Here is a 13,836-nt window from a genome sequence, read left to right on the forward strand (position 1 = left end):
CCCCTCTCCCCCAGCAGCTTCCTCGAGGCCGAACAGGTAGATCCTCCCTGATCGCTAAGCTACCACAGGGGAAGTAGACGTCGTCCGCCGCCGCCTCCGCCGCCCGCGTGCCTCCGCCCCGCTCAGCAAAAAATCAGCATTATATCAGGAGGTGCCAAAGCCGCAGCATCTCCATGAGGTGAGCGTCGTGCGTTTTGCCGCCGCGTGCCGCCGCTGCGCCGACTGGCTCCCGGTTCGAATCGCCCTTCGCGGAGCGAACGCGGCGAACGAGCGCACGTCGCGCGCGTGTGCGCCTGCGACAAGACGAGACGAGAAGAGAAGGAGAAGTAGACGGTTGTTGTTTTTGCTGCCGCGGCCGCGCCGCGAGCTCGCGTCTGTTTAACGATTCAACAAAGGGTGTGCGATCGCTCCCGCGTGCACTGCTCAGGCTCGTCGCCGGGGACGGCGGGGTTAGACCCGCCTCCCAACGACGCGGTTCGGACCGCCGCGTCTCCCTCATGTGTGTGTGTGTGTGTGTGCGTGCGTGTGTGTTTCTTTTTTTCATTTTGAGAACCAATGATTTCACAATGAGAGCCGATGGAGTTTGACGCTGGAATGTGGAGAGAGATTCGGCGATTCTGCTACCACGCCGCATGCGCGCTCTGACGACGCATTTCCTCCCCCCTCCCTCCCTCGCCAGCAACGGCACGCCAGCGAGACTCAGAGCCGGTGACAGCAGCGACGCACAACAACTGCAGAACGAGTTCTTTCCCACGCTACACGTCCTTGGCGCCGCCAAGGCCGGCAGTACGTCACTGCACGAATCGCTTTACCAGAATGGTGCATGTGGCTGCCTCGACGATGATGTGGACATTTGTCACAACGGGAAGGAGCTCAGTATTTGGTACAGCGAGGCCCCTAGTGTCGCCCTGAGGAATCTTACGGCCGAAGGATACTCCAGCCTTTTTGGGCCGCGGGCCGCAGGGGTCGCCTGCCGGGCCTACGCGGATGGCACTCCAACACGCCTGCATACGTGGTATTCCGCGAATGAGCTGGGCCACCTGGCCGCTGCCGCGAAAGCCACCCAAAAGCTTCGTCTGATTGCCTTGCTCCGGGAGCCCGTTGCCCGCCACCTCAGCTGGTACAACCATCGCCTCACGACTCCGAGTCTCTCCAAATGGTCCTTCTGGACATCGCGTCAGGCCTCATGCCAGCCATGGTTTGGCGCGCTTCCTGGTGGCCATGCTCCGCCGCACCTCGCGCTGGTTCGGTGTGAGTATGAGCACTGGCAGTCGAAAGGCTGCCAGCGCAGCGTCGGCAATGCAACAGCCGAATGCTGGATCCGATCACAGCAAGCTTCATCTAGTCCGAGCTGGATTGCGGGGGGCATCTACCTTCCGCAGCTCCTGTTGTGGCAGCGCAGGTTCCCGCGCGGGCAACTCCTCGTCCTTCAGTTCGAGCAGACGATACGAGAGGGCGTGGCGCGGATTCTCCGGGTCAGTCTGGAGGTCATTCATTCTCCACAATCTCCTGCGACACTCTGTGCTCGCGAGTATCGATCGTCTGTGTGAGCTTTCCTATCAAGCCTCTCATGCTTCGTTGTCCATCGTCCGCTGCTGTACAACTCTGGCCGTCTCTTCCTTCGCAAGGGCCCCGCCCCCCAGAGCTGGGGGCGGGGCCCGCGCACAGGGGACCTCTAGTGGGATTTACGATTCGCGACAGGATCTGTCCAAACATGAGTAAAAGTCGTCCGCGAACGCCAAGCGCCTCTTGGTCCCTTCTGATGCCCTAGGCCACACCTGGGCCTTTACCCGGGGTCCTAGGGGCCGGGCAGGGTTTGCCCCCCGAAACACGAAGAACTGGCCAAGAACTGGCCCAGCGCGTCTGAACGTGTGGAGCCAGTCGTGCCGCCCGCGGCTCCTGAATTTTTTGAGCAATGTCCACCCAGGAGGACGCCGTCCTCCAGGAGCTTATCCAGCGCGCCTTGGCCTACCCGGACGGCGGCATCTCCGCCGAGGCCGAGGCGGAAGCGGCTGCAGAGGCGGCCGAGCTGGCGGCCGAGGCGGAGGCGGAGGCGGTGCTCTCAGACTCGCGCCGCTGGCCGGCGGGCCTGAGGAGGCTGCTCGACGGCCCTCCTCCGGCAGGCGGTGATGCGGCCTACCCGTCTCACGCACCCGACTCGGCCACCGGCCTGCTCTGCGGCGTCGCGCCCATGCTGCTGCACCGCTCGGCCGGCGCAGAGGTCTGGCAGCGCGGCGATTTGTACGATGAGCACGTCGAGCGGCCCGCCCGGATAGTGGCCGTCTACGACGCGCTGCTGCGCGAGGGCCTCGTCGGCCGCGCCAAGCTCATTCCCGCGCGGCCAGCGGCGCGCTCGGACCTCGAGCTCGTCCACTCGCGCTCTCATTCGAGGAGGGCGGTGCGGCGGTACGAGGGGGAGGAGGAGGCGCACGAGGCGCTGGGGCTGCAGCTGGGCGCCGACACCTACTTCGCGGCGGGCGAGTCGGGCCGCGCGGCGCTGCTGAGCTGCGGCTCCGTCGTCGAGCTCGCGACTCGCCGTCTCGTTCAGGAAGTGTCTAGGAAGTGTCTAGGAAGTGTCTAGGCTCGGTCGTCGAGCTCGCGACTCGCGTGGTGACGGGAGAGCTGTCCAACGCGCTGGCGGTGGTGCGGCCGCCGGGCCACCACTGCGAGGCACGGCAGGCGATGGGCTTCTGCCTCCTCAACAACATCGCCGTGGCGGCGGCGGTCGCGCGCGCGCGGCTCGGCGTGCAGCGCGTGCTGGTCGTTGACTGGGACGTCCACCACGGCAGTGCACTAGACACTTCCTAGACACCTCCTAGACACCTCCTAGACACTTCCTATTGACTGGGACGTCCACCACGGCAGTGCACTAGACACTTCCTAGACACCTCCTAGACACCTCCTAGACACCTCCTATTGACTGGGACGTCCACCACGGCAGTGCACTAGACACTTCCTAGACACCTCCTAGACACCTCCTAGACACCTCCTATTGACTGGGACGTCCACCACGGCAGTGCACTAGACACTTCCTAGACACCTCCTAGACACCTCCTAGACACCTCCTATTGACTGGGACGTCCACCACGGCAGTGTGTGGCGGCAGCGGGCGGCAGCGGCGAGTGGCTCCTCGCAGCTGGGTCGGAGGTGTGGCTGTAGGCAACGGCATCCAGCACATCTTTGAAGAGGACGGCTCGGTGCTGTACGCCTCGCTGCACCGGTACGGACACGGCTTTTACCCAGGCACCGGCGGCGCGCACGCCGTCGGCGAGGGCGCCGGCAGGGGCTTCAGCCTCAACATCCCGTGGAGCTCGGCCGGGTACGGCGACGCGGAGTACGCGGCCGCCTTCGAGCGGTTGCTGATGCCGGTGGCGCGCGAGTTCGCGCCGGATCTCGTCCTCGTCGCCGCCGGCTTCGACGCGGCGGCGCGCGACCCGCTCGGCGGCATGGAGGCGTCTGAAACCCCCCCCGCGCCTCTCGGCTGCCTCTCGTTCGTTGCGAGAGGTTGTGCGGCTTTGCCGAGCACCGCACTGCACTGCTCCCCCGCACTGCTCCCCCGCAGGTCTCCCCCGCCGGCTACGCGTACATGACGGCGCAGCTGCGCTCCCTCGCCGCCGGCCGGCTGGTGGTCGCTCTCGAGGGGGGGTCCGCCGGCCCATCCCCTGCCGCCTCCTCCACCCCTCCCTCCACCCCTCCACCCCTCCACCCCTCCACCCCTCCACCCCTCCACCCCTCCACCCCTCCACCCCTCCACCCCTCCCCCCCTCCCTCCCTTCCACCCCTCCCTCCCTTCCACCCCACCCCCTTCCCTCCCTCCCTCCCTCCCTCCCTCCCTCCCTTCCACCCCACCCCCTTCCCTCCCTCCCTCCCTCCCTCCCTCCCTCCCTCCCTCCCTCCCTCCCTCCCTCCGGGCCCGTGCAACCGGTCACCACCGACGCAGGTACAACCTGCGCTCCATCTCCTCCTCCGCGGCGGCGGTGATGCGCGTGCTGCTCGGCGACGACCCTCCGCCGCTGCCTCCGGCGCCGCCGTGCCGCTCGGCGGCTCGAGACATCCTCGAGGCGAGCCACGCGATGGCGCCCTTCTGGCGGAGCGTCGCGGCGGCTCTTGGCGGGCCGCAGGCGCAGCCGCGCTCCGCTGTCGCGCGGCCGCGGCTCTCGAGGGCCGCCTTGCGCGAGCTCTACGGGACACGCGCTTACCCTCGCCGCCGCCGTCGCTCGCGCTGGCCGTTCAAGTGGAGGGCGACGACGCCCTCTGCGTGGCGGGGGGCGGCACGTCGGCGGCCCGCCTGGCACCGCTTCATGTACGGCGATGAATGAGGGGAGAGTTTGCGCCATCGGTGCCCTCGCGCGTGTGGGGGGGCGCCAGCTTGCGGCCTCTCAGACTCCAAACGCCCGCCTGCATCCTGGCACACGACACTCTCGAGGGCACGCACGACGCAGCGCGGGGCGCCTGGCGGCGCCCATTTTTTGAAATGTCTGCCACTCACCTAAGCGGCTCTCAGAAACACTCACGTGCGCGCTGCGCAAGTGGCAAGAGATTTTATTATAATAAAAAGTTAACCTATAACCAGCCGTATTTTCCCTTTTTGCGGCGAGTGAAAATCGCAAGAGATTATGTTGAGCAATCCATATCTGAACATCTCAGATCACTCGAGAGATCACTGTTCACTCGCCTCTCGCGCGAGAACCGAGATCCTCGAGGGGGCGAAGATATCACGAGATCAAGCACACACACGGGTAAATCACGGCTACGTCGCTCAGAGGTAGAGGTAAAGGGCCCACGGCTGCCCAGAGGTAAAGGTGAGGGGGGGCGCAGGCCCTCAGAGGTAGAGGTAAAACCTAGACCGCTCCTACCCGGCCCTCCGGGCCGACCGACCGACACTCGACGCATGAGACACATGTCACATCCCAGTGCAGCGAAGGGAGGAAGGGCAGAGAGATGAGCCGGCTCTTACTCTCTTTCAGATGGCTTTCCTCTTATTCTTTCCCTGTTTTGGGGTGGACGATCGCCAAAAATCATCTCCTCCTAGTTGACTAATAGAAGTTAATGAAGCCGGCTATTCGTGCTATTCGCCAAAACTCGTATGGGAGGTCTGTCGCCGACGGCAACGTCCCGCATCCTCCCCCACCACTGCAGCCAGGGTCTGAGTCCGCATGTCTCCTCTCAACTCGACTGAAGAAGGCACGGAGCTGGGCAAAAAGGAGACGGACGCTCAGCTGGGCAAGGGGAAATACGATGCGGGCTGGCGCGTCAGCAAACCAGACGGCCCTTCCGAGGGCCCAACGTATCGCTCAGCAGGCGTCGCACCAGGCACTGCAGACGACCAGAGCGCTGCGGCCGGCGCGTCAGCGAGGGCCAGTGGGGGCGCGCTGAAGGTGGGCGGCCCGGGCAGCATCGGCCCGGCGTGGACGCGCGGAGAGATTGAAAAGCCGGCGGGCGTGCGCGACATGGGCGCGTGGACGGCGCTTTATTACACGGATGAGCAGCAGCAGCGGCTCGGCATCGACGAGAAGGGCAACAAGCTTGCGCGGAACCGAGACAAGTTCTTCGCTCCTGAGGCACCCAGCGGCGCTGCCAGCAGCGGGCGCTTCCCCGCCGCGTGGGGCGAGCCGCCGACGGTCGAGACGAGGGACTATCGCGTGCTGCCCGGAGGATACGGAATGGGCTCGTCGACGCTGGCGAAGTGGATCCAGAGCAAGCTCGAGGGGGATGGAGCGGTTGATGGCAGCGCGAGTCGAGGGTCCGCAGAAGTAGGTGTTGACGGGAAGCTGCCGAGCTTCGACGTGAAATTGCCAGACGGCCACGTGAAACTCAAGGATGGCAGCATTCAGATGCCAGACGGGAGCATCAAACTCCCTTCCGGCTCTATCAAGATGCCCGATGGAAGCTTTCGGCTCCCGTCAGGCAGCATCAAGATGCCCGACGGCACCATCAAACTGCCCGATGGCAGCATCAAGATGCCCAACGGGAAGCTCCAGCTGCCGGACGGGACCATCACGATGCCAGCCGTTGACGTCAAGATGCCAGGCGCAAGCCTCAAGGGGCCATCGGGGAGCGTGGCTCTGCCCAAGGGTGAGATTGGACTACCGAGCGGCAACATTGCCACGCCCAAGCTGGACGTGGAGGTGAAGGCTCCTACGTATCGCAGTGCTGGAGTCGATCTGGGCGCGCTGAAGGCGGACGCAGAGTTCAAGGCGCCGGGCGTCGACGTGAAGATGCCAAAGGTGGGCGCGAAACTGCCGAAGGTCGACCTGAAAATGCCCAAAGGCAGCATTAAACTGCCCGACGGGAGCATCAAGCTGCCCGACGGGAAGCTCCAGCTCCCCGATGGCACCATCACGATGCCGGACGTCAAGATGCCGGACGCGAGCCTCGAGATAGGCTCACGCGGCGTGGCTGTCCCAGGCACGCCCCCCGAGGTCCACGTCGGCGAGATGGCCAGGCTGAGCGCTGCTTGGGAGGGCGGCAACAAACAAGTTGATGTGCCAAAGGTGGCTGCCGCCTTGGCTTCTCCCAAGGTGGGGGAGAAGAAGGGGTTCCTGCACGCCAACCTCGGGCTGTTTGGCGAACGGTCGTCCAGCCTCCGGCGAGGCACACGAAAAAGGAGTTCCGCTCACCCGCGGCAATAGAGGACACAATGAAAGAAAGCAAAAGAAACGTCTAGGCATGCAAGCTACGCAATCAACTCTCCCGCGGCTACACATCATCGATGGCATCGTCGAGCGGTGCGGCCAAGCGCCTCCTCTTTCATCGACGTTTTCAGTCCGCTCCAGCCTTCAGCAGCAGTGCCTTTATCTCCGTGTGGCCTTTCTGGGTGGCAGCATGCAGCGGCGTGTCTGAGGCGAGCATGCCGAGGCCACGCGTGAAGGGAGTGTTCGGGTTGGCGCCCGCCTTCAGCAGCTCCGCCACCACCTCTGTGTGGCCTTGGGCGGCGGCAGCATGCAGCGGCGTGGCCGAGGCGAGCATGCCGAGGCCCCACGTGAAGGGAGTGTTCGGGTTGGCGCCCGCCTTCAGCAGCGCCGCCACCACCTCTGCGTGGCCTTTAAGGGCGGCAGCAAACAGCGGCGTCGCCAAGGCGAGCATACCAAAGCCACTCCGCTCGCCCACGTCGATGTCGCTGCGCACATGCTGGTACTGGAGAAGCTCGACGACTCGAGGGAGCTCACCGGCTTGGGCAGCGGTGTAGAGAGGACTTGTGTTTTGCAATGCTTCGACGCCCGCAACAACGTAGCAGAGAATCAACAGGGCAAACAGCGCGACTGCCATATGTGCTAGCTGCGCCGGGGACGTACGAGTTCCTTGGCCTTGCACGTGGCACGGCGCGAGACACACACAGCCTTCAAGTGTACATTAATGTACTGCTGTGAGCGAGAGTTTCTCTTGTTTAAATTCTTTTTCTTGCTGTGCCTAGTGTTGTGAGACAGGCGCGCCAGTCCGTTTGGATTATTAGCGGGCATCGATGTCATGAACCCAAAGGTAAATCATTGATGCTTGCTGTGCGGCCGCCGTAGCAGGTAACAAATTAGACGCGTGACGTTTTTTTCATTGCAACGCGCATCCCGCGGCTTTTTTCTTTTTCTAGTGCGCGCCAGTCCCGAGAGAGATTCAATACCAAACAACTCTAACCAGTCCCGTGCCCAGTGTCGTGCGAGGGAGTTTTGTTGTAAAATTATTTTTCTCGCGATGTCCACCCCGCCGCGCCGCACTGAAAATCTGGTCCGCAGTCTGGTGCAACATAGCTCGTCAAGGTCAACCTTCCACACAACACTCGACACACAACTGGACACACACGTGACACGCGACATCCGACCGCGTGGCGTACGGCCGGTGTGGTTTGAGCGTTGAGGCTGGGGCAAGGGAACCCTACCCCTCCCCATGCTCAACGATGGCTAAAGTTGTCTCGAAGTACCTTCGTTCGCGGATACCTCAACGCGTTAAGGCGCGAGACACACATATTGTCGAGATATACGTCGGGGAGAAGTTTCAGATATACGCGATAGACTTTAGCGGTATTTTCATGATTTCTCGCTGGCGGTCCGTGTATCCCACTCGCCCCTCCGCGTTTGAATCGTGCTTGGGTCCGTGAAATTCTTTTCAGAGCTGTGTTAGTGCCAGTGCGCGCCAGTCCCGGCCCAGTGTTGTGCGAGGGAGAGTTTTGTAAAATTCTTTTCAGACCTCCACGTGTGCGTGTGCAGGCCAAGGAACTCGTACGTCCCCCGGCGCACCTCCCCCTTTCGACATATGGCAGTCGCGCTGTTTGCCCTGTTGATTCTCTGCTACGTTGTTGCGGGCGTCGAAGCATTGCAAAACACAAGTCCTCTCTACACCGCTGCCGAAGCCGATGAGCTCCCTCGAGTCGTCGAGCTTCTCCAATACCAGCATGTGCGCAGCGACATCGACGTGGGCGAGCGGAGTGGCCTTGGCTTTGGCATGGCGGCTTCCAAGCAGGCGCGGAGAATCGCGGCGTCGGTGACTTCGGTCGTGAATGGCCTCGAGATGTCGGTCGTCGAAAATGTGCTGTCGCTCATCTACCCACCGCCGCCTCCACCAAGGCCACTCTTGCCAGAATGGGTGCTCTCGTTGGCACTCTCGACAGCTGCTACGTTAGCAGTGGCGGCCGTGATCATGTGGTGGCTTGGTGGGCTCAGGTCAGCAGACAGAGATCTGGACGGCGCGGAATCACAGGCGGGCCACGTGGCAGAGCTGGAGGCCAAGCTTGCCCTTCTCGACGCAAAGCTGTCCACTCTCGAAAAGGATTGGAACGATGCTCTCGAAGCAGCCAAGGATGCGGCAGCACGGGCGACGGCGGCGGCACAGGACGCACAGATGGCGGCGCAAGGCGCCGCTGCAGCAACGGCTCGGGAGAGCCGCCTCAAGGCTGAGCGTCGCGCCAAGTCGGCAGCCGATGGCGGCAACGAGGGAGGCAACCAGACAGTCACTGTGTCGGCGGCATCGGCGGCGGCGGCGGCGGCGGCGGCAGGGGAGACAAAGCCAGCGCCGCCGCCGATAGTGGCGAGCGAGACGCCGGCATGGCTTCGCGAGGCTCAGGAGTCGCTTCCTAAGCCGCTCCTCCGGCGCTTTGTGACGGCGGACGAGTTTACGGGCGAACTTCAGACTATTTCGCCACCTCCCTCGCCGCCCGCGTCGTCTGAGTCGCCACGGTGCCATCGTCGCTCTTCTGCCGACGCCACGGCGACAGGCGCTGTGACGGCTCCCTGGGCGCAGCGGTGGCAGAGGCACCTCCTCGCGACGTCCACAGGACAACGCACCTTATCGCCACCGAGCTCGGAGGAGGAGGGTGCTATGCAGCCCGCGTGCCCGCAAATGGACGCGGCGGTGGACGTGGTGGATGCCGTCGCGGCGTCGGCGGCATCGAGGCATCTAGTGGGAGAGGCTCGGAGGCAAGCCGGATAGCTGGCCTGCGCTGCGCAATTTTTCCTCAACGAAAAACGGACAAACAGCGCTCATCAATTATCTCCCCGCCCCACCCCCCCAGGAGCGGCCGCACATTGCTCGGTACCCCCCTGCACATCTAAAGTCATCCCTGCTGCTAGGGGGGGGGTCTGACCCCCCCAACAGCAGAGCGCTGCTGCTGGGGGGGGGGGGTCCCGACCCCCCCAGCAGCAGAGGGCATTGGACCCAGCTCTCCCAGCTCCCGCCTCTTCGCCGCCGCGGCCCCCTCCCACCTCGTACGCTCGAGGCGGCTGTGTTCACCGCGCCTTCGAGCCCAATAGCAATACACCTTCGTCGTGTCGAGTGCTGGCGTTTTACTAAAGACTTGTGACCATGTGAGTCTATCTTGTACTACCACACTAAAAGCCGTGTAGTGATCCACTCACTCGGGCGTCTCGGCTGACGATGATCGATCAGCGTTGATCTCTCTAGCCTATCGGTCCCCCGCTCGATCCTCGGATCGCTCGCTCGTCGAAATCGATCGACTGAGCTTAACCCTTTTGCTTCATAAGGGTCCTGAGGACCAAATCTCGATATATCTCCAGTCGTAGCGGTGGAACTTTAAAACGGCTCGGTAAATATTTAGCCATATATGAGAGGATTACGGCACAGTGTCGTTTGAGTCGACAGTAACTCTCCCACAGCCCACGTAACTCCGTCTTTTTCAGGCACCCGGAGCCCGCCGCGGCCGCTTCTACGCCGGCGAAGCACCATCAAGCTGCTGTACGGCCCCGGCATCGCCTCCCCTGGCTTAGCTCTCAGTCAAGATATTGTGCACATGGGTGGCCTCTACAATATACTCACTGACACTGAACCTCCCAGAGCTCGTCCCGGTCCGTCACGGCCATCCTCGTCCTCCGGCGGGCCCCCGGCCGCGGCGCGGTGCGGCGGCGTCACAAATCCGACCACAGAGCACCGGGACGCGGTCGGGCGATCTGAGGCCCAGGTAGGCGAATGCATTGCCCATCCAGGGCTATCACCTGGACCTATCAACAGGCGCCTGCGGCGCCGTGCTCAGGAGTTGGTTTTCACTCGCTCGAAATGTGTACGTAAAAGGGTTAACGACTTTTCTTTTTTCGAAACGCGCGCGCGGCCCCGTCGCGCGGCAAAACTGTCAGGTCCGCCGCGACGCGTCGCCGCAATGGCGGGCAGCGACGTGGTGGAAGCCATGCGGCTCGCCCTCAAGCCATTTAATATCCAGCACCTCGCCGCCGACTGGAACGCTAACCGTAGAGCCGTACTTACTTACAGCTGTCGGTACAGAGATGCCAGCACCCCCTAGCAGCAGAGCGCTGCTGCTGGGGGGGGGGGGTCCGACCCCCCCGGGGGGTACCGAGCAGTGTGCGGCCGCTCCAGAGGCGCCTGTGTAGTGTGTTCACAGTAGGGTGATAAGAAACAAGAACCTCGCGCGACGCCGCTGTTTGCTGCCGCCGCAAAAGGCCACACAGAGGTGGTGGCGGCGCTGCTGAAGGCGGGCGCCAACCCGAACACTCTCTTCACGTGGGGCCTCGGCATGCTCGCCTCGGCCATGCCGCTGCTACCTGCCGCCACGGAAGGCCACACAGAGGTGGTGGCGGAACTGCTAAAGGCGGGTGCCAACCCGAACACTCCCAACACGCTTGGCCTCGGCATGCTCGCCTCGCAACCGCCGCTGCATGCTGCCGCCTTTAAAGGCCACACAGAGGTGGTGTTGGAGCTGCTGAAGGCGGGCGCCAACCCGAGCACTCCCTCCACGCTTGGCTTCGGTATGCACACCTCGCAAACGCCGCTGCATGCTGCCACCCAGAAAGGCCACACGGAGATAAAGGCACTGCTGCTGAAGGCTGGAGCGGACTGAAAACGTCGATGAAAAGCGCTTGGCCGCACCGCTCGACGATGCCATCCCTTCGATGTTGTGTATAGCCGCGGGAGAGCTGATTGCGTAGCTTGCATGCATGCCTAGACGTTTGTTTTGCTTTCTTTCATTGTGTCCTCTATTTTGCCGGTGAGCGGAACTCCTTTTTTGTGCCTCGCCGTCCTCGCAGCCTCGCAGGAGTTCAGGGAGTCCGCTGGGGTTGTCTAACGTACGAGTGACTTTTTGGGGGGTCACAGTATGAACCCGCCCCGTCGGGTCCAAAACTCGGGCATGGTGGGCGCTAAGGGATGTATGTATGTAAATAGTGAGACGCCGACGTCTCACAGTGAGACGATGGAGAAGGGGGACCACGACACTGCTTCAGCAGCGTGCACCTCGATCCTGTACCGTGTTTGTTATGACCCCCCCCCAATGAACACACCAGCGAGGGAGGGCGAGACGATCGAGGGGTCCCGTACCACCATGCGGAATCGACCCTATCCAGTGCTCAAGTGCTCAAGTGAGACGCTTCGACGTTTTTGGTCGTGGAGGTCGTGGAGGTCTCGTGGAGTTGCGAGTCACGCTCGGGCGGACAACATCGATGGCCGGCGCCGGACGCGGCGGCGAGGCACACCCGGGCGCCGGCGTGGCGCGTCGGCAGGCCCACCACCAGCGGATGCGCAACGAGCGCGCTCGGGAAGCGGCCGCGGGCGATGCGGAGCTTCCGCCGGAGGACAACGCGGTCGAGATGGCGAGCGCCGTCCACGTGCTGGACAGCGTGGGGCGGAGTGGTGCGCCTGCTGCTGCGCTGCAGAAGCTTCAGGGCGTGCTACTCGAAGCTCTCAGCGAAGCGAGCGTGGCGGCGCTTCGTCGCAAGGTGGCCGAGCCGAGCGGATTCGCCAGGCTCGAGCTGGGGGACACGGGCTACGAGACGCTGCCGGCGCTAGTGGCGGCGTGCCGAGCGGATGGCTGGTGCTCGACAAGGCGGCCTTGGACCGGCCTCTGTTCCCAGGCGTCGACGAGGCGACGGGGCTCTTCTTGTTCACCGAGAGCTTCGACGTGCAGCGACTCTGCCGGCGCCTGATCGAGACAGGGCGCCAGCTGGGCATGGCCCGGCACAAGGTGGGCGCGTGGGGCCTGCGCAAAGACGCGTGCGAGCAGCCGGCGTTGGCGGGTGACGGCGCCGTCGCTGCGCGAGTGCTGGGCCACCGCCAGGTAAATTCCCGGGCGTTGGATCGGGTGTATCGCGCAGACCTGCGCACGCGCGATCTCGGTTCATACTGGATGCGGCGCGACGCGCTCGGGAGCGTGGAGCGCGCGCCGCTGACGTCGCTCTCGGCGTCGCGTGTGCCGGAGGTGGGTGGCGTGCGCGGCTTCGGCGACCTGCCGCAGGCGTGCCCGGAGCGGCAGGCGGCGCGCAGCGACGCGAAGGTGGCCGAGGCGGCGGAGGAGGTGGCGAGTGCACGACGCGGCGGAGGAGCAGGCGGCGGCTCGGCGTCGCGCAGCTGCCGAGGTGTTTCAAGGCGAGCGCGCGCGTGCGGCCGGCGATTCTCTTAAACGTTCTTAAAAGAGGGACCCCCGTGCCTGCAATCTCTTGAGTGGCAATTTAAGCCCCCAAACCTCCACTCATTTCTGAACAGGTCTTTAAAAATCCGGCCCCCGGGGCTCAGAGAACCGCCTAGGAGTTGCTGCTATGCGGGCTCTTCCCGGAAGATCGGCGAGCTCACGCCCTTCAGCGTCTGGTTCCGGCAGGGCGAGGGGGGGTCGTCGGCGGGCTGACCGGGCATCGTGAATAGGGTGCGCTTCCGATACTCGTCGATGATGTCCTTCGCCTGCTTTAGCCACTGGTCGCGCTTGAGCACCTCGCCCTGGCGTATCAAGAAGGAAGGGAGGATGTGGAAGCGCGCGCGCGTGCGTGTGTCGTGTCTGTGTGTGGTGTCGTGTGGCGCCTGCAGGTGCTCCGCTAGCCGCTGGTGCTCCGCCCGCTCCAACTCCCACTCGGCGGACTTGATCTGCAGCGAGTCGAGGGTGCGGTCGAGCTTCGCCTTGTCCTTTTGCCGCTCCGCCGTCGCGCGTGCGAGCTTCGACTTGGCCTGCGTCTCCCGCGCCTCGCCCTGGCAAGTGTAAGTGTGGGGGGGGGGGTCAAGAAGGACGAGCGCGTGTGTGGTGTCTGTGCGTGGCGTCGTGTGGCGCCTGCAGGTGTTGCAGCGCCTCCCGCGCCTCCCGCGCCTCGTTGAGCCGCTGTGCGATGAGCCACGACTTGGTCACCGCCGGTGCGTCGAGCACCCGGAACTTGTACGAGCGAAATGCCGCCTGCACCCGCGTCGCCGACCTCTCCTGTAGCAGCCGCGCCCGCTCGAGAACGGCGGCGCGTGCCTCCTCCTCGCCGGCCTGCGTCTTCTGCTGTCTGAAGAGCAAGACGAGTGGGACAATCATCGTGGCGACGAGCACGACGAGTGCGAGGACGGCAGTGAGGTTGTCGCCGCCCATCTCGGGGCAGGAGCGTGTGAGCGCCGTTTCGATATGGACGTGCGAGTTTGAGCTTC

General features: G+C 63.9%; 2 protein-coding genes across 2 annotated transcripts; both read left to right on the plus strand.

Moving 5' to 3' along the window:
- Positions 1 to 2,191: 2,191 nt before the first annotated feature.
- Positions 2,192 to 4,319, plus strand: EMIHUDRAFT_199501 (hypothetical protein; the record flags this gene model as incomplete). The annotated part of the gene is made up of 5 exons (XM_005793611.1): positions 2,192 to 2,537; positions 2,582 to 2,788; positions 3,160 to 3,494; positions 3,563 to 3,645; positions 3,941 to 4,319. The coding sequence occupies 5 exons, from the start codon at positions 2,192 to 2,194 to the stop codon at positions 4,317 to 4,319; spliced, it is 1,350 nt and encodes a 449-aa protein (XP_005793668.1).
- Positions 4,320 to 5,156: 837 nt separating this feature from the next.
- EMIHUDRAFT_199502 (hypothetical protein) lies at positions 5,157 to 6,632 on the plus strand (the record flags this gene model as incomplete). The annotated part of the gene is made up of 2 exons (XM_005793612.1): positions 5,157 to 5,736; positions 6,409 to 6,632. 2 exons carry the CDS (start codon positions 5,157 to 5,159, stop codon positions 6,630 to 6,632), a joined length of 804 nt encoding a protein of 267 aa, XP_005793669.1.
- Between the last annotated feature and the right edge of the window lie 7,204 nt (positions 6,633 to 13,836).

Source organism: Emiliania huxleyi (genome assembly GCF_000372725.1).
Source record: "Emiliania huxleyi CCMP1516 unplaced genomic scaffold EMIHUscaffold_10, whole genome shotgun sequence".
In the NCBI taxonomy this organism is placed as follows: Eukaryota; Haptophyta; order Isochrysidales; family Noelaerhabdaceae; genus Emiliania; species Emiliania huxleyi.